Source organism: Ictalurus furcatus, chromosome 8, assembly GCF_023375685.1.
Source record: "Ictalurus furcatus strain D&B chromosome 8, Billie_1.0, whole genome shotgun sequence".
NCBI lineage: Eukaryota > Metazoa > Chordata > Actinopteri > Siluriformes > Ictaluridae > Ictalurus > Ictalurus furcatus.
Window position 1 is genome coordinate 18,983,271 of NC_071262.1, and position 19,820 is coordinate 19,003,090.

Consider the following 19,820-nt stretch of genomic DNA (forward strand, 5'->3'; position numbering starts at 1 on the left):
GAGTTCACCACACAGGTTTTCTATGGGGTTCAAGTACAGGGGACTGGGATGGTCATGGCAGGACCTTGATTTTGTGGTCAGTAAACCATTTTTGTGTTGATTTTAATGTATGTTTTGGATTATTGTCCTGCTGGAAGATCCATTGTAAGCTTTCTGGCAGAGGCAGTCAGGTTTTCATTTAATATCTGTTGATATTTGATAGGATACATGACATCACAGACAAACACAATGTCCAGGTCCTCTGACAGAAAAACAGCCCCAAAACATTAAAGAGCCACCACCATATTTAACCGTGGGCATGAGGTACTTTTCCATATGGCTAACTCTCTGTGTGCGCCAAAGTCACCTCTGGTGTTTAAGCTCTATTTTGGTTTCATCTGACCATAGAATCCGATCCCATTTGAAGTTCCAGTAGTGTCTGGCAAACTGAAGACGCTTGAGTTTGTAACACAAACAACTTGTGGTAATGTAGGTGACTTCAGATTGTAGTTTTGGAGACTTTCTGACCATAATACACAACTAACTTCTGCAATTCTCCAGCTGTGATCCTTGGAGATTTTTTTGGCCACTTGAACCATCCTCTTCACAGTGCGTCGAGACAATATAGACACGCGTCCAATTCCAGGTTGATTCATAACATTTCCAGTTGACTGGAACTTCTTAATTATTGCCCTGATGGTGGAAATGGACATTTCCCATGCTTGTGCTATTTTCTTACAGCTATTTCCCATTTTGTGAAGCTCAACAACATTTTGCCGCACATCACAGCTATATTCCTTTGTCTTACCTACTGTTATGAATGACTAAGGGGATTTAGCCTATGTGTTACCTCATATTTATACGCCTGTGAAACAGGAAGTCATGGTTGAACAATTTCCTGTTCCTATTCACCCAGGTGTACTAAAAAAAATTACATCAAATATATTTTTTCTCATATGAATTAATAGGGGTGCAAATAATTGTTGCACACCTTTATTTAACAAAGATTTTTTTTTTTATAAACCTGTATTGTGTTTGCAATTGTTTGATATCAATGACAGCAGAGTATTTTTGTGATTTTTTTTCCACAAAAGATCAAAAGGGTTAAACAATAAAGACAAACTTTCACAGCCTTCTTTGCTCATATTTACTAAGGGTGCCAATATTAGTGGAGGGCACTGTACATGAGTTTAATATTCAATAAATATTAAACAAAACAGTCTAGAACTGTTTAACCCTGACATATAGTTAATCAGAGTAACAATAAAACTCACCCAAAGTATGTGTGTGTCCAAAGTATTTATTTATTTATACTGTGGATATATCGTGCAGATGCAATGTCACAGAAACGTCTTTTTCTTTATCGCCTTCGATAAATTGTCCTCCGTCCCCCAACCCATCCACACACAAACATGAAAGCGTACACATGTGCACGTCTGCACGTTGCCCCTGCAGTACTTTTACCACTTGCACCTAAATAAACTCTTTTATACAATACCAAAGAGAAAATAAATAATGCTAGTCCGTTTAGCTTGGGGGGACTCAAGCTCGTGAATGTGCATGTTAATGTGGAATGTAGTCGCTCTTAAAAGAGAACAACGCTAACATGCTCTCGCTAAGAGAATCGGATGTTGTGTGAACGGCTTCACGGCGTAAATCTTAAAAACGGGCTAAAAATGAAACACTTTACTCAACACAGATGTTAAAACAGGGAAAGGAAAAAGTTCCTTCATGATGCTGATTGTATATGCCGCAAGCAACACCTGATTATCCTTGTGTTCGTTAGGCATGTGCCGATGTTATGAAATTAGAATTATTACTGATAATACTGATTAAACACTGATAAAAACTCTTCTTTAGTCGGAGTGCTAAAGAACAACTTCAAACTTTATGAACAGAGCTGTGAATTTGTTGGGTTAAAAAGTCTGATTTAAGATCCAAAGGCTAGATTAATTGTGCTAAATGTTGATCGAAGCACATCCACTCTAAATATATGAATGTGTCATTAAAGCTCTATCTGGCTGAACAGATTTAAAATGAAAAGCGTAGCTGTAGTTCTGTCTGCGCCAAACCATAACATACTGCAGTCTTAGTGTCATTTCTTTTTCCTCTCAGCTTGTACTCGTAAGTGCTGTACTTATTTCCTGTCTTGTGGATCCTCCTTTTTTATTTTATTTTCCTTCATCTGTGCAGAAAAGAAGAAAGAAAATACGTTTGTTACAGAGACGATCAGTCCAGTATAGTGAAGTTGTGTAAAAGGTTGTAAAGAGTCACTCATTTAAATCAGTGCACTGGTCTTGATATTTATGTTACAGCCATACAGAGTCAAAACAGTGTGCATCGCTGGGAGATTATGGCAAAGAAATGATCCGAGTGTTCTATTATTTACCACTAATCTGCTTTATCAGCATTTTCCCAATGGTCAGTGAAGGCCTCTTCACTTATCAGCCTCATTGAGGTGTGGCATCTGTGCACTTTAGTCTTAGTAAAGGAGGTGTGGCCTCTGTCTGTCAGGCTCGGTGAAGGAGGTGTGGCCTCTGTGTGTCAGGCTCGGTGAAGGAGGTGTGGCCTCTGTGTGTCAGGCTCAGTGAAGGAGGTGTGGCCTCTGTGTGTCAGGCTCAGTGAAGGAGGTGTGGCCTCTGTGTGTCAGGCTCAGTGAAGGAGGTGTGGCCTCTGTGTCGGTCAGGCTCAGTGAAGGAGGTGTGGCCTCTGTGTCGGTCAGGCTCAGTGAAGGAGGTGTGGCCTCTGTGTCGGTCAGGCTCAGTGAAGGAGGTGTGGCCTCTGTGTCGGTCAGGCTCAGTGAAGGAGGTGTGGCCTCTGTGTCGGTCAGGCTCAGTGAAGGAGGTGTGGCCTCTGTGTCTGTCAGGCTCAGTGAAGGAGGTGTGGCCTCTGTGTCTGTCAGGCTCAGTGAAGGAGGTGTGGCCTCTGTGTCTGTCAGGCTCAGTGAAGGAGGTGTGGCCTCTGTGTCTGTCAGGCTCAGTGAAGGAGGTGTGGCCTCTGTGTCTGTCAGGCTCAGTGAAGGAGGTGTGGCCTCTGTGTCTGTCAGGCTCAGTGAAGGAGGTGTGGCCTCTGTGTCTGTCAGGCTCAGTGAAGGAGGTGTGGCCTCTGTGTCTGTCAGGCTCAGTGAAGGAGGTGTGGCCTCTGTGTCTGTCAGGCTCAGTGAAGGAGGTGTGGCCTCTGTGTCTGTCAGGCTCAGTGAAGGAGGTGTGGCCTATGTGTCTGTCAGGCTCAAGTCCACAATACATGCTAAACCTGTGACCATTTACAATGATAAAAGTATACCTGACAGTTTTATACTACTTCACAACTTTAGCCCACAGCAGCATGTAAAGCAAAAAGCTTCAGATGTGTGAGTCACAAGTCGAGTTGTCTACACATTTTTCTGAGTCATATTCACAATCTGAGTAAATATTATGAATATACATTACAAACCTAAGGGCAACAATACATAATCGTCTCAGGAACAGTAAAAACCCGCAGTGACTGTAATAAATTTAAGTATACAGAGAAAAGAAAGGAAAAAAAACGAACACTGCAATCAGCGTGAGTGATTTATCACCTGCTCGGTCACTGCATGGTGTCAGTGTGCAGCTGCTTGGCTTCAGTCTGGCTGGTGTGCTGCACTTTAGGATTCTGGGAGTTTTGGGGTTCATAGGAGCGACCTCGCTTTCTCATGGCTGCAGGAGCTGATGACGAAGGCTCAGGATCGGGATCAGTTTGCAATGGCTGGGATTCGGAGTGAGGCTGACGGGACGCCGAGATGGCACCTGGAGAAAACGGATTGTGTAGTTAATACACGTATACATGCACAATACTGCATCTTCCCTGATCAAACTGCTGGCACAACCCAAGATCTCTTAAACAGACATGCATTTACTCACTCATATGACCAGATGGTTAACACAAAGAACATTATCTTTATTACATGTGTATTGGCTGATAGAATAATCTTTCTATGAGGAGATGTTTATTTAGCATTTGCATTTATGGAAGGAGTCTCCAATGTTAGTGCTTTGTAACAGTACGTTTTCTGACATGGGAAATTATTCAGGACCAATGGCTTTGCGGGTTCTCTGGAACATGACACGCTGTTGCAACTGGTTTATAGCTGTTATAGCTGCCGTGTGTGTTTCTTACCACTGCTGCTGGCCTGAGAGTCGTCCGACATCGATGGCTCTGCCTCCTCCTGAATGGTGGGCACTGATGCTAGCAGACCTGATGGATTAACAGATAGACAGATCGTATATAAAACTGCAGAAACTCTTAATACATACATTTACACAAAGTCTCACAGGATATGAATGTTTCTCCAAATTAACTAGATTTTCGTTAATGCCACATCACATAAAAGCTGTGTAAAAGTTCATTTGAGCAATGTATGAGTAAATTCATTCACATCCAGTTTGATACAAGGCCCAGTGTGAGGTAGAGATTGAGCCTCTGGCCTCAAGTTCAAATGTCAAAGTTCTAAGTCAAGGTTAGACACAAGCACTTAAAAGCGCTTAAAGTCATCTGTGTTAATGTAGGTCAAAACACCTCTGCAAAATTGAGGTAATTACTCCATTAGGCTAAAAGTATGGGGCTAAAAAGGTTGCTTGTGTAAGCCAATAATTTCATCATCAGTCATTTTTTACTTTATTTTTTTACATCCAACCTCATTTAATTTTACAGTGAACAAAGGGACAAACGAGTGTGCGCACACATGTGGGTTTTAAGGGTCAACACCAGAAAAAAACAAAAAGAGCTTCTAAATGGAGCATTAGCATGTTGTAACAGTACTCGACACTGTCCAAATGCCTTCTTTCCAAAATGTTCCAAAGAGGAAAGAGGCATGCTGATATACAGTTGCAATCAAAATGATTCAACCCCCATTGCAACTCAGGTTTGTCATAATTTACAGACTTTCAGCTGTTTGCAATGAACAAACAAAAGCAATTGAAATGTGGTTTCCCCAAATTCAACTGAAAATGCAACTTATAATGATTTCTCCGGTCTTAACATTATTCAACCCCTTCATGGCAACCCCTTCTTTAGTACTTAGTAGAGCACCCTTTTGCTGTTATGACCTGCTGCAAATGAGATGCAGAGCTTCTGGCAGCGTTCCTCAGGAATCTTAACACATTTCTCATGAGCAATGGCATCCAGTTGAGTAATAATCTTGCAACCGCTTTCTTCAAATCCCACCAGAGATTGTCTATGGGTTCAAGTCAGGTGACTGTGATGACCCTGTAGAATCTTCCAGGACTTCTTCTGCAACCAAACCTTGGTGGAATTTGAGGTATGCTTGGGATCATTGTCCTGTTGGAAGGTCCAATGACACCCAAGCTTCAGCTTCCTCACAGACAGCATGACGTTTTCTCCTAGGATTTCCTGGTACTTCAATGAATCCATCTTGCCTTAGACATGCTGCATATTTCCAGTGCCAGAAGATACAAAGCAGCCCCAGAAGGGATGCACCAAAATTTCGGCAGTCGAAAATGGAATTTTTGGCCGAAAATATATGCCGCCACACCCACCCCTCAGTGCTTGGCGCTTATAGCATTGCAACATTACTAGATGCCCGATTTAAAGAACATTACTTTGACACAGAGAAAAAGTAGCGTGCACGAGAAATGATACAGGCAGAGCTGGAGGTGATGGAGGATTGATGCGGAGCACAGAGCAATGTGTGCCAGAGAAACGGGTGCGTACAAGTGATGAGGCGCAAAAACCCTCACTTTCTGACATGTTTGACGAGATTCTTCAGGAAAGCGCCCCGATCCACAGCAGTGCCGTGACAAGCGCAGCTATGCTTTCCATTGCTTGCGTGGATTGCACGAAGGTATTTATCTGCCCCAAGCACCAGCTCTCCTGCCAGAAAGCTGAGCAACTTTTATTACTGAAGAGAAACCTGCCACTTCTGCTTAAACAGAAAGCTTTCCAATTTGCTATTGTGTATAGCAATTACATTAAAATTCATGTAGCCCTGCAAAACTGTGTTCTTGACTTGAGGCTGCATCTGTTGTTTACAGTTTCAGGTTAGTTTTAGGACTATTGCAGCTGATTTGCACAGTGATCTTTAATTAATGTGGAAATGCATTTACATAAACAGAATAGAGACCTAGTTCATTACTCGACTGCTGTTCTGCATATCATAATAGTTTTATACAACTTTACATTGTTTGGATAACTGGATTAAAAAAATCTGTTAAATTTGTTACAGAACTGAATGAAGAATAATATATTTAATATTGTTTTTTTTTTTTTGGTGTGGTAATTTCAATAAAATTGTGATCATTTTATTTGCTTGTAGTTTTTGAATTCAGATACAAAAAACTATTTTAAAATGGGTTTTAAAAAAATTAATTTTCGGTTGCGGCTCGGTTTCTGGCCGAGTGCATCCTTAATTTTCGGTTTCGACCCAGAATTTTCCTTTCGGCGCATCACTAAGCACCATGCTCGACTGTGGACAGAGTGTTCTTTCTTCATTCTTCTTCCTCCAGACATACCGCTGATCCATCGTGCCGAAAAGTACCAGTTTTGTTTCATCGCTCCACAGAACAGAATCCCAAAACTTCGGTGGCTTATTTATGTGATTTTGAGCCGACTTTTCTTGTGCTTTTGGGTCAGTAGTGGTGTACGTCTTGGAGTTCTGGCATGGAAACTTTCTGCGTTTAGTATCCGCCTTACTGTGCTCACTGCAACCTCAGTGCCTGTTGCGACCAAGTCTTGCTGCAGGTCTTTTGCAGTCACTCGAGGGTTTTTCACAACCTGTCTTCTCAGAAATCTGGTCGCAGCCGTTGGCAACTTCCTTTTTCTGCCCCGTCCAGGTATTTCATGCATTCTCCGCCCCTAGCCAGTTCAGGTATTTCATGTGTTCCAGCTCAAGCACACCTGGTGGAACTAATAAAGCCCTTGATTAGTTGCATCAGGTGTGCTTGAGACAACACCTGTTTTGCATATTTATGCTGTTGTGAGGGATTCAGGGGGTTGAATAATTTTGGAACTGGAGAAATCATTACAAGTTGCATTTTCAGTTGAATTTGGGAAAACACTTGAAGCATTCGTTGTGTTGAACTATTTCAATTGCCTTTGTTTGATTGGTTCCCTGCAAACAGCTGAAAGTCTGTCAATTTTAACAATAAACCTGATTTGCAATGGGGGTTGAATAATTTTGATTGCAACTGTAAGACTACTAGAATCTGTGTGTGTGTGAGAGAGAGAGAGAGAGACTCACTAAGGCCTCTGTAGTGCGAGAGCTGCTGATAGACTTGCTTCATCCTCTCAATGTTGAGGCGGCTGCTCTCTGCATGGTTTATCATGGGTTTGGGATAATCGACTCCCACAATGCAGTTCGCTGCCTTCTGAATCGACTCCGGTGTATTCCACGGCTCGTAGATGTAACGGCTCGGGTAATCCTTCAGCTCAGGAATATATCTCCTGTGCAGTGTAATAAAAGTTGCAGAGGTGCCAATATTATTAACAAGAAAATCCTAGAAGGTAGAATCTTCATTACCATTAAAACTGATGTTAACTATTATTTCACATTAAAGAACGCAAAAACATTTGTCTCAATTTACAGCGACAGAACGCAAGGGTGCCGAGTCAGTACATCTGTCAAGAGGGCGGAGATGAGATTGTTATTGAGGGGAAGGGGGCGGGACTTCCAACTTTTTGCACATTTCTGAGTGATAACTCATAGCCGCGTACTCCGATGTTCACATGTGGAGCACCTACGCATTTTCTGCCTTTTTCACGTCCATTGTCCTTTCCCCTTAACTGAACTGTCTATTTATTTGTTCATGTTTGGTCTGACCCTAACTTTAGTGCAGTATAATTTTTGTGCGTTTCCGGTATCGCTGTAGCAAGGGGTCAAAAAATCGTTAACGCTACGGCTAAACCGTAAATGTTGACACCTCTGACCTTCGGTGTACTTCTGTGTACTTCTTTGCCATTAAATAATAATGTTACTGGGTAACAAATCTCCAATTAAAAAAAATGCACACTGAAGTAAAATAAAGTATGAATTAAAAGACTAAGAATCTATTTGAATAGCTTTTTTGCACTGTTAAATCATCCAAACAATTTATATACTACTTCCATATGTATAAACTATAATCACACACAAGAAGCAATGCAACAGGAATAACTAGTAAATAAGTAACCTGTAGAACATGCCATAAACATTTTAAATGTTAAGTGCAGGATAAACATCCATCGGTTGTTTTATCCACCAAGAGTTTTCAAGTTAGCTTATGATCATGAAGTATTAAAAAAATAATCATGGGTGTTACCATATGTAGTCTCCGCTGGGGTCGATGCGGCGTCCGAAGCCCACAGGACAGTAGCAATGGAAGAACTGCTGGAAGAAAGCGCTGCAGGAAAGCCACATCCAGCTTCCAGCATTAACGCTCCAGTCAGCGTCCAGCAACATCTCCTCAAACACCTGTACATGATGAACACACCACATGCAGATCCTCACCAACACATCCACTGCTGGATCAAATTTTCAAAATTTACATGTAAAGAGAGTAAGTGTCTGATATTATTGCTCAGGCCTAGAAGTCTTGACCTGACTCACTACTACAAGACAAACAGAATCAGGTCAAATTGTCCAGGTCGTACCCTCATGCCGCTCTCCCAGCTGATCCACAGGTCTCCCCGGGTGAGGAAGCAGGCCACGGCGTGGCGCGCTAGGTGGTGGATCCAGCCCTCCTGCCTCAGCTGGCGCATGATTGCGTCGATCCAGGGGAAGCCCGTCCTGCCTTCGGCCCACTTGGCCAGCGCTTCAGGGTTCTGGTCCCAGGGGATCTGCACACAGATGGGGTTTCCCTCCATGCGGTCGAAGCTGGGGTTGTTGGAGGCCGCAGTGTAGAAGAACTCACGCCATAGAAGCTGTCTGAACAGCGAGAGAGGAGGGCTGGAGTGTCTGCGCAGCTGGGAAGGAAGAATATGACTATCATCATCAAGTCTTCCAAGTCAGAGTTTCCTCTAACAAACAAGTTATTTCCTGGTATCACTTATGATACAGCAGTTACAAACAGTCGTTCCATCACCTGCCTTGGCTAAGATTAAGACTTAATATGTTAATAAGACAAAAAACACACAGCTTTTCACATTACCAAGAAACTGCAAAATGCAACAATCCACCCTGTTGCACTCAGGCACATTTTTATGTTCATGTGGAGTATTTGCCATACGTCTCTTATTAGACCGTATTAGAATGATCGCATAAATATAAACCTGCGATTTGCATTATCGTCAGAGGTGGTGTTATAGAAAATTAATCAACAACCAATCAGACCTGAGAATACAACAGCACTGTGGAATAACGTCACATGATTGTTATTGAGGTACTGGCGTAAATATTTATTGAATGTTTTTCATCTTGACCATGCACTGACCTTCATATAGAGTTCACGTAAGTGGTAATAAAGCACTCGAGACGACAGGCAGCCGAAGCAGAGGTACGGACTCAGACCGGTCGGGCTGGCGAAGAGAGAGTGGGCCTTGATTCGAGGACGCTCGAAATTAGCTACCCATGCCTAAACAATACACAAACAAACAAACTTAATGACTGGAAAAAAGCCAAAAGGCTTTAAAAGGTTCCATTAGAGGTTGTATAGTGTCATATAACTGAATGGTTAAATGTGTTTTTAGCGATTTCCAGCGTTTATTGGGATTCACCTTTTTGTCCAGATGTTTATTGAGTCTATCCAGAGCCTCAGTTTCACCACCTCTCCAAACTGGCTCAACCTCGCCCCGAGTTTTAAACCCTGATGGAGACAAAACACACACTACAAAACACTACACTATGTCAAGAACAAAGTCAAAATGTAAAACTGTAAAATAACTGGAAAGCTGTCCGAGGCTGACACGCGAAGAAAGGCCATCGTACACGACTTGTGCGATCCTCTTAATGCTGAACATGAGCTCATATACTCTGGAAAATCTTTAGGTTGCTTATAATTAGAAACAACACCTATAAAAGAGGTGGTGGTGTTTTCTGAGGTGAGAGCGAAGGTATGTGTAAATGATGCCTCACCAAGCTCCTCCAGTGAGGGCACGCCGTAATGCTCATCGTGGTTTTCTGAGAGCTGCGTGCTACAGCTGGCCATCTGCTCCGGCGTGATGGTCGACAGCGGCTTCTTGGGCAGCTCGAGACGGCTCACGATGGCCTGAAAGCGTTTGAAGGTGAGCGGTGGGTTGTTGCTGTTCATCTCGATGATCCTGAATGAAACACACACAAAAAAAATACTATAGATTATTCCATTAATTAACTGATTGAGAGAATTGAGAGTTTTTATTGGTGCATTCAATCGTAAACTCCCCATCTGCGTGCTGTACCTGTATGAGCAACCACAGACATTGACAATTTTCCGGCTTGTGCTTCCCAAATGTGTCGAGATGGCGGATATATGTTAGTGATGGGTTGTTCATGAACAAATCTTTTATATGACTCGGGAATAACGAGTCGTCTCAGAGAGTGACTCATTCGTTTTGCGTTTGCCGTACATGTGCAACATCCTTTCGCGTTTCCATATTTTGTAGTTGATACAGAAATTAGTTCATAATTCCCAACACAGGTCCCCAGTGAGGCAATAAAGAAACATGAACAACAAAACAGGACAGAACTTTTATACTTTTTCCAGAAAAGGTTTGTTGCAAATGTCTTCTTCCTAAATAAATGCAACATTACGTTGGTATTATTGATTGTAGATACTGAGTCAAGTAGCGGTCACATGACAAATGAACGAAATACTCTGACTGAAGTAAGGACTCGAGAGGTGAACTAATCATGTCTGTTTTCTGTACAGAGCCTATGAGGCTGTCACATAACAAAAGAATGAATCATTTCTGTTTCTCATAATCTGTCCTCGGCTGCATGATCATTTTTTCCTAATATAATCGGAATAGATAAGTTTGCCCAAGTTGACATGTTGGGGAAATTTGGGTTTGAAAATTTAACATATTTTAATTCTCCTCAAACGAACAAAATGACTTGAATAGATTCGTTCCTTTTGCTGAACGAGATTCAAAGATCCAAGTCAAATGATCTGATCTTCCAAACACTAATATATGGCAACAAAATGAAAAATTATTGATTAAAAAAATTCTATTATATTATAAGTAGGTTGGACCATCTTTTAAAAAACAAAACAAAACTAATTGCCATTTTAATAACATTTTAGAGTAAAAGCAGTCGTTTGAATGGTTTATAAAATAGAAGAATATAGGCTTACAAGAGACACTGTGAAATAAACGGCTGTTTTCAATTTATTTAAAATGCAAGAAAAGGATTTCATTCTTAATTTGGCTGAATAAATGTGACAGCCATGATTTTAGTAATGAACAAAATAATCCGGATCATCATCATTTTATCCATTATATACAATTAAATTATATAAACCGAGCAAGTACAACCTTTATGTAGTACCCTAGGAAAAAAGACGATTCTGCTGTTCCCAGATTACATAAGACTGATCTGGTCATTGCATGCGGCTCGTCTCATCAGCTGAGAGCTGAATCTCTCTCACCTTCAGCTTCCACAAACCCAACGGCCAGTTTCTTTATTTGTAGGCCTGATCTTATGCAACAGCTCTCTCTAGTCAATCATATAATTTCCTTTGTGTGGTTTGGAGTCAGGAGGCTGCCGCGCGTGTGTGTGCGCACGCACGTGTGTGTGTGTGAAGTGCGGGGTGACTGCATACAGCTGGAGCATGGGCGCTATTCTGGATTACATACACAGCTTTTCAGTGCTGCTCGTCATTCTGTCTCGCTGCTACATGCTGTGACGGTGAACTTGTCACTCAGCACAGCACATGCTGCTCAGTGTGACCTGCAGTCACACTTGTCCACCAGCAGAGGGCGCAGAGTATTAGACACTGTACAGACACCTCACCCTGGCGCTCTCTGGCTCAGAGCACGTCCGCGTGCGCTGTGTGTATTAAAAACACACCAATCCCATTTATATAAGAGCGATGGCTCACAGTCAGGCATGCTGGCACTCTCTAGGACTTTCCCTTTCCCTTGGAGAGTCTGGACACACCACAGTTATACAACCTATCAGTGGTATTTGTTATTCTTGTCCCGGATGGTTTGACGGCATTGTCTCAGCTCTCAAAGTGCTTCACATCATGCTGTAGTTATCCGCTGGGACTAAAAACATATCTATAATAATAATAATAAAAATAATATGTATATATTTTTTAAAAAGCACCTTTCATGACACCCAAGATCACTTCACAAAACACTAAAACAAACGTATATCCTTTTTATATATATATATATATCACAGAGAATATGCAAGTCTGAAGAGATGAGTTTTTAAAGAACTTTTGAATCTTGAAATGGATTCACGGTTGCAGATGTAATGGGGAAGTGAATTCCAGAGCTTAGGGCCAATGTGACTAAAGACTCTTCCACCTATGGTGGTAAAGTTCATGTCCGGTATTGCTAGTAGACCGGCTGAGGAGGATCACAGTAAGTGGGGAGGGGTGTAGTTCTCCAAGAGGTTAGTGAGGTAAGTGGAAGCATGGTTATGTAGGGCCTTAAATGTGAGAAGCAGAATTTTGAATTTAAGTTGATAGACAACAGGAAGCCAGTGAAGCCATAATATGCTTACAATATGTGCAACTTTACCTTTACAGGCCATATCATGGGTATTTGGAGAGCTCAGAGTACATAAATACAGTTCAAATCAATACGGTGCTGTTGAGAACCCCATTTAAAAAAAAAAAAAAGTGTCCAAATGCTTATTTCTGCTCACTGTTGATATTGTAATATTGTACCATGCCTCATTTACACCACGCAGTGTAGCATGGACAATCTGTGTATAAAAGGGGGTGTACCTAATAAACTGCCACTCAATATGTGTGTGTGTGTGTGCATCTCAACGCAGAGTGTGTATTGTTACACACCTGTCTGGGTTGTAGAGTGTGTGAGAGTGCCTCACGATCGTCTCCACACCAAACTCCTGGGCCAGTTTAATGATAGCGCCGTCCCGTTCCTTACCGTACGGCTCGGAGTCATACTCAAACGTCAGACGAGTCACATTCCACTCCTGAGAGAGAGAAAAAGTAGAGAGAGAGAGAGAGAGAGAGACAGAGAGAGACAGAGAGAGAGACAGAGAGAGAGAGAGAGAGATCAGAACTGCAACCAATTTCTGGCCAAGTCAAATCACCAGACCTTAACCCAACAGAGCATGCATTTCACCTCTTGAAGAAGAGACTGAAGAATCGTCCCGAAACAACTAAAGACTGAAAGAAGTTATGGTACAAGCCTGGAAAAGCATCACAAAAGAAGAATGAAACAGTTTGGAGATGTCAGTGGTTCACCAATTTGATGCAGTTATTGCAAGCAAGGCATATGCAAGCAAATATTAAGTGTTATTTACTTTAAGACTATCTGTTCCTATACTTTTGTGCACCAAAAAACTGGATGGTCTGCAACCAAAGGGGACAAGTTCTTTAACGCATCTAGATGTAAATATCAGGAAACGAAAGCTGACATTCTGATCTATCGTCTCATATTCATCTCAAACCGAAATGTCTTCATTGTATAGCAGAATCAAAAGAACTGGTCTTGCTGTTCCAATAGTTTTATAGGGGACTGGAGATAAAAATTTGTGATTCATGTCATCGACTACAGTTTACTCATCATTCAAGGTGCTGTTAACTGTTTAGTAACCATGACAACTGCAGTTCAGTAAGGAAGAAAAACACTTTGTCGGGGGGTGCACTGTTATATAAAACTAATCACTAACAGGGTGGTGTGATGCACCTTTCTCTCTACCGGAGTAAGCGTGTTTGAGAACAACTTAAACCACACAAAAATTCACAACTTTATAAATCGATAAGTATAGGATATAAAATCCGCCTTGAGGTGTAACCACAATGTAGAGGTAGTGATTCCTAAAGTGATATGTTCATTAAGAAAAGTTAAATGCAAAGGAAACAGTGATCCCACGGTCATAAGTGACGTTACTGAAGCAATCCGCTCGCTTTTATAACGCTACAGACGGAAACGGATAAAAATCATGGGAGGACTCGATATGTTGATGACGACACCCTGCCGCCCACCTGCTTTTCTTCCAGCACACATCAGAGACAGAACACACAAAGTGGAAATGCAGCATGACCTTTAAAAAGATATATTACAATCAAAGAGCGGGATCAATATTTTTCAGGATCTGAATTTTATAGAGAGAAACTCTAAAGAAATCTCCTGCCTCTGGAGCAGGGGAATGCTCAGAGAAGCAAATACACTTAACAGCACTAACTACAATGCATCAGTTTTCATGGAAAAGTCCAGGGCTTTCCCTACCATAGAAAAAAAAAAAAACGCTTTAAGCCAAATAATCGGAAAAAGTTATGAATGTAAATGAACATATGTAAAATAAACTGAGAGATCTATGTACTGACTAAATTTAAAAAAAAAAAACCCAACATTTAAATAAATAAATAAATAAATAAATAATAAAAAAAACATTGAGAGGTGGCTTGATCTCAAACGGAAAGATAATCTGGCAACAGGATTGACCTGCTATTCAACAGTCAGTGTTTGGACGAACATTTGAGTGATTGGTGTGTGAGCAGGCTAATCAAATAGTTGATGGAATATTTCTCTGTACCGTCAGCTCAGGATGGTCATTACAATCATCGACTCGGATAAGCAAGTTACAAACCATCGATAAGGTAAGCCTGAACAAAGAATAAATTAAGTACAAACTTTTTTTTGTTAGGGAGTAAATCTTATGGATGTTAACAACAGCGAGATAACTAATGTAGCCATTTTAGGCTAACTAAAGAAACTGCTAACCTAGCTAACTTACATAAATATTCTTGTACTGAATTAAGTTACATTAGCCAACAAAGCTAGTTAGCTGACGTTACATATAGATATCTTGACTGAAAGAAAGAGCTAGGACAGTGAAGTGTTCAAAAGCGGGCTGCGATATTTGCAGTTGAAATAAATCAAGAAACTCTCTGTCCGTCTCTTATGTCCTTTGGTTGCATTTTCAAAATAATTACATAAGTATTTCATCATGTTTATTGCTCCTTATGTGTACAAGTCAAAGTAATTTCATTAAATCTCAAACATGATATTTGGTGAAATGAATACTTTTAACTATAAGTGCAATAACTGTTGCCAGCTTTCTTTCACAAATATGGTAAGGATAATGCTCGAAAAGAAGTAAATCCAACACAGAGTGTGGCTGAAAGAAGCCAGAATGTTCAGCTATTAAACAAAAATTGTTCTGTCATATCTGTGATTTATTTGCTATGAAGTAAAAAAAGAAAAAAGTTGTGTGAACATCCTCTAAGCGTAGGGATTCCATCATTTTTGCCAGGGGCTGTACCTAATGAAAGAAACTGTGTCGAGAATGTTAATAAGGAGTATGTCTTTTTTCCTTTATCAGGTTGCTGAACCTACTTCGCCACTTGGCAGCTACAAATAAAAAATAAAAAGTGGCATCTCCTGATCTGTCCACCCCTGAACAGGCTACAAATATCAACACTCAATTTCATTCGTTTCACCATTTCAGTCATGTTCAGTGTCTGAGCAAACACATATACAACAATAAAAGTGATTTCATTAAAATTGTAGTATCAGTCTGCAGTAAACTGTTGTCTCATCCAGCGTGTATTTCTGATTGTGTTTTCAGGACAACCCTTGGTCCCGGCACAACCCTGATCAGGATAAATCAATTACTGAAAATGAATGAATGAATAGTATCATTTTTCATGTTTGAAATCATAAGTACATGCTTGCCAGAGAGAGCGAGACATGGGGGAGAGGGCGTCCGGGGGCCGAGACATGGGGGCTAGAGAGAGAGAAAAAGAGATTCATGAACTGACCTTGAACAGTCTGGGAAACACATCAGTGGGCTGCCCTCGCACCACAAACAGCCTCGAGTTCAATTTCCTTAAACTTGTATCCAGATCTTCTAACGACTCCAGAAGAAACCTGTAGGGTTATATATATGTGTGTGTATATATATATATATATATATATATATATATATATATATATATATATATATATATATATATAAATAAAACCAGGTTACAAATATGTTAAACAAATAAGGAATAAAACATGTCAGTATTTGTTGATAGAATCAGTGATGGTGGCGCGATGCAGCTCGACACGAAACTGAATTACTACTCTGAAATTTATTCTTTTCCAATAACAGCATGAAAAACCCAAAGTGTTTTATTCATCTTATACCACAGCAATTTTCCAACTCTAACAATTAATTTATTAAAGAACAACAAGACATGTTTTGAATCATTTATATTCTCTCTTAGTAATGTGGAAGAAGTTTTTTTTTTTCAAACAAGTAATACCTGTTATCACTTACAATATAACAGCTATAAATAGTTTCCTGTTATTAATATTACAGAGAAACTCCGCTGAGCTGAACACTTGTCGGTGTTGAAAAACTTAAAAGGTTACAGCTTTACCTCAGACATAAACAATTACATGTAAAATAAAATTATAAAATCAGTTTACATAAATTGTCCATCATACAAGTCCCTGGGTAAATTATTACTACAGAAACGATCAAGGCGTATTAATACAATCCTGTGATTTGCCTTGCAGTCGGAACTACTTTCAGAGCTGCCATTAAAAAAATTAATCTGACAGCGTTGTAGTATAAAAGAAAGATAAATATATCAGGTTACGGAGCAAAGCTATAAAAAGTTATAGTCGTCACTTTCTTATTCTCTGTAGCCAACGTGAGGCACGAAAAAATGCCACGAAATACACAGAAGAACTAAAACGCCATAATTAAAAACGTACTTCCAATTTTTGTAAGCCTATAGGTACCTCAGCCACGTGAGGCCGCGTTTCAAAAACAACACTTAAAAGTACACGAAGGTTACATCCGGGCACTTCTTCGCGTATAATCAACCTGAAGCCTATCGCATCACGCGCACTGTTGGAAAAGCGAGTAGGTGATTTGAAAAACGCCCATCGTTGTTGTGATGTTTGTTAGCCTCTAATTATCAACCAGTTAATGACGCTTGCGGATATATTTTCTTTGTTTTTCTAGGAAAAACACAAATTTAGGTTATTATTGTTGGTTTAAAAAAATTCACTGCGTTTTCAGAAAGTTAAACGGAAAATTAATCAAACAAAGTATTTATATTAAGCTTGGGAAGTGAAATTAGCACAAGACTAAGGACATCTAAAACGAAACCTGTTTTGGAGAAGTTATTTTTTGATTAATAAAGCAGACAAAGGAAGCAAACATCTAAATATTGTGATCAAGTTAATGATTAACTTGATAAAGGAGCTATTTTGAGACGTGCTGAGTGAGTTAACGTCGTTAACAAATCTAAAAGGTTTGGCGTTAGCAAAGTTAGCTCAGAGCTGAAGCTGATTAAAGCTTGTGTGTGTGTGTGTGTGTGTGTATACGTTCACAGCTGATCGATAAACCACCTCACCTCCACCGATTGACTCCGACGTTAGCTGCTCCAGCGAACCACGGATCCAAAACATAAACACAGCGCGCCGTGTCCGCGCCATTTAACGCCTCCTGCAAAGCCGGATTGTCGTGAAGTCGCAGCCCTTTTCGGAACCAATGCACCGAATTCACCACCATGATCAAAAATTTAACACATCCTAGCAACAAAAAAAAATCCCCAAAAACGCTTCGAAGCTGATCACCAACCAAACACTACCTCCGGAAATCCACCGCTGACAGTTTCCCCGAACCCGCTCTCTTCTGGCTCTCTCCAGCTTCCAAGAAGTTCCAGATCATTGGTTCAATCCAAAACGCCGTGATTATCCCTACGCTAGTGCACTTCGACATAACGAACGAAATAGCGGCTTCAACGCCCTGCGTAGGCGCCTTAAACATCCAATAGGATGCCGTTTGGGATTCAGGCGACAACTTGGACAGCCAACGTAAACACGGCTCGCCCACCTTTTCCACACTCTCTCATTGGTCGGAAAAGCAGCACGTGCGCAGGATATTCAAATGAGGGGGTGGGTCACGTTAAGCGACGCAGCTGTTGGTCTCTCCGCACGTGTTAGCTTCACGTTGCTTTGGTTTTCTTGTATTAGAATTCGAAAATAAAGACCCGCGCGATGTAATAATGCACTGCAATAATGCTACAAATTATAAAACCGAACTTCGTGTATGAATCATATCATTTGCATATGCATTTATAAATATGTAATAGTGTGACTAATTCTGCCTCGTATATACTGTTCACGAGCTTCCCCACATCCCTGACCTGGATAAAGCAATTACTGAAGATTGATTGATTAATTGATTAATTAATAGTGTTACTCCAAATTATTGACTCAAAAAAGAAAAAGAAAGAAAAAAAACCGTGACCCTTACTGACCATCTTTACTTGGCGCCCCCGCCCCCTAGTGGTAGGGTTTTAGTATTGCAGATCCTTAAACATTGAAATAGCAGAAAGCTCGCGAGTGACTGGTTTTGTGAGGTTCCAATTTACACCAAAATAACACACACACACACACACACACACACACACACACACACACACACACACACACATTTGAGTGGATTTTAGTGATATTGATTAAAAAAAAAGTGGGGGTCATCAAAGTAGGTTCTGTGATGTACAGCTGGGGGTCTTCAGTTTTACAAGTAGTCATAATGTCATCCTAAAATCTAACAATTTTTAAAAAATAAAATTAGGAAAAGTGCTTTTAATATAAAACAGAATGTTTAGAATACATTTTAACATACTGTAGTTCACTTGGTCCTGGATCTTTGCCAGAAAGAAAAACCACAAAATATTTTCGTCAAGCGTCATTAGGGGCAGGTGGAAGATAGACTAAAAAATAATTGTATATATGATAGTAAAACAGATCTTGCTTCCAGGATATTTGATTAATGATTACAGTGAATAATTCAGTTGATTTTAACATCAAACTGAGGATACAGTCTTAAGTACAGGTTGTAAATCCATAATGTTCCATATCCATAATAATAATAATAATAATAATAATAATAATAATAATAATAATAAATTTAAAAACCCTCCAAAAAACTAAGTCATACCTATAATGAATATCTTGGGTCTTAATTTTAAATGTATGTTCAGGTATATTATTATAAATACCTTTATCATTTTGAACCACAAAGTCATAATTATAAGAACCTTTTTACATTATTATGGTTTGCAATTTTTTTCTTTATTATCAAGGCTTCAATATTATCCTTCCAGAAAGTAAATAAGAGGAAAAGAATACTGAAAAATAGATTATTATTATTTTTTTTACAGAATAGTTTTTACAGTGTTGTTCGCTTTTTTCAGCTCACTTCTAAGTCTAACAACAAAACAAGTAATGAACCTGATTCAGGAATGAATTCTGAATCCTGTATTGGATTGTTCAGGCAGGACACTGTAAATGGGTAGTTAATTGTTTACATTGTTCCCTGCCTATGTAATCTCAGAAACAAAATAAGATGCTCTGGGAACACACTCCAGTTTTCATCACCTTCTAAGGATGGAGAGACAATATTTCAGGAAGCAATAATTCAGTCACCTGTAGTGATGTGTCGCATATATGAGCCATTTCTCCCATTTTGTCTTTTGTTATAGACATAGCTATAGGCAGTGATGTTATTCAAATGCAGTGCAGCTTATCCACACGCTTCACTGAAAAGCTCTTTTCAACATCTGAGCTGTTTATTAGTGTTTTTGACTCTGTGTGTATGAATCATGTATTATCCTGTATATACAATGCAATGCTAATGTTATTTCGTTTATTAGTAGAGTAGAGTAAAATAGAGCACAGTAAGATATTATGAACCCATTTCAGACATAAGACAAATCACAAGACAAAATATCACAAAATTTGTCCGTAAA

At 40.0% G+C, this 19,820-nt stretch overlaps 1 protein-coding gene across 1 annotated transcript; it reads right to left on the reverse strand.

Moving 5' to 3' along the window:
- Nucleotides 1-1,263: 1,263 nt before the first annotated feature.
- cry2 (cryptochrome circadian regulator 2) lies at nucleotides 1,264-17,837 on the reverse strand. Its single transcript, XM_053631303.1, has 12 exons — nucleotides 17,415-17,837; nucleotides 15,819-15,927; nucleotides 12,879-13,021; nucleotides 10,004-10,188; nucleotides 9,646-9,734; nucleotides 9,363-9,503; nucleotides 8,584-8,895; nucleotides 8,253-8,404; nucleotides 7,196-7,398; nucleotides 4,117-4,194; nucleotides 3,539-3,746; nucleotides 1,264-2,164 (listed from the first exon to the last, which is right to left on the reverse strand). The coding sequence occupies exons 1-11, from the start codon at nucleotides 17,570-17,572 to the stop codon at nucleotides 3,547-3,549; spliced, it is 1,770 nt and encodes a 589-aa protein (XP_053487278.1). The 5' UTR covers nucleotides 17,573-17,837; the 3' UTR covers nucleotides 1,264-2,164; nucleotides 3,539-3,546.
- Between the last annotated feature and the right edge of the window lie 1,983 nt (nucleotides 17,838-19,820).

Excerpts from the sequence above, each read along its gene's own strand:
- cry2 (XM_053631303.1), bottom strand. The coding sequence starts at position 17,572 with ATGGTGGTGAATTCGGTGCATTGGTTCCGAAAAGGGCTGCGACTTCAC. Across the intron at positions 7,399-8,252 it reads CCCAGCGGAGACTACATATG|GAGATATATTCCTGAGCTGA; the intron begins GTAACACCCATG and ends TACACTGCACAG. Across the intron at positions 4,195-7,195 it reads CTCGCACTACAGAGGCCTTA|GTCTGCTAGCATCAGTGCCC; the intron begins GTGAGTCTCTCT and ends TTAATCCATCAG.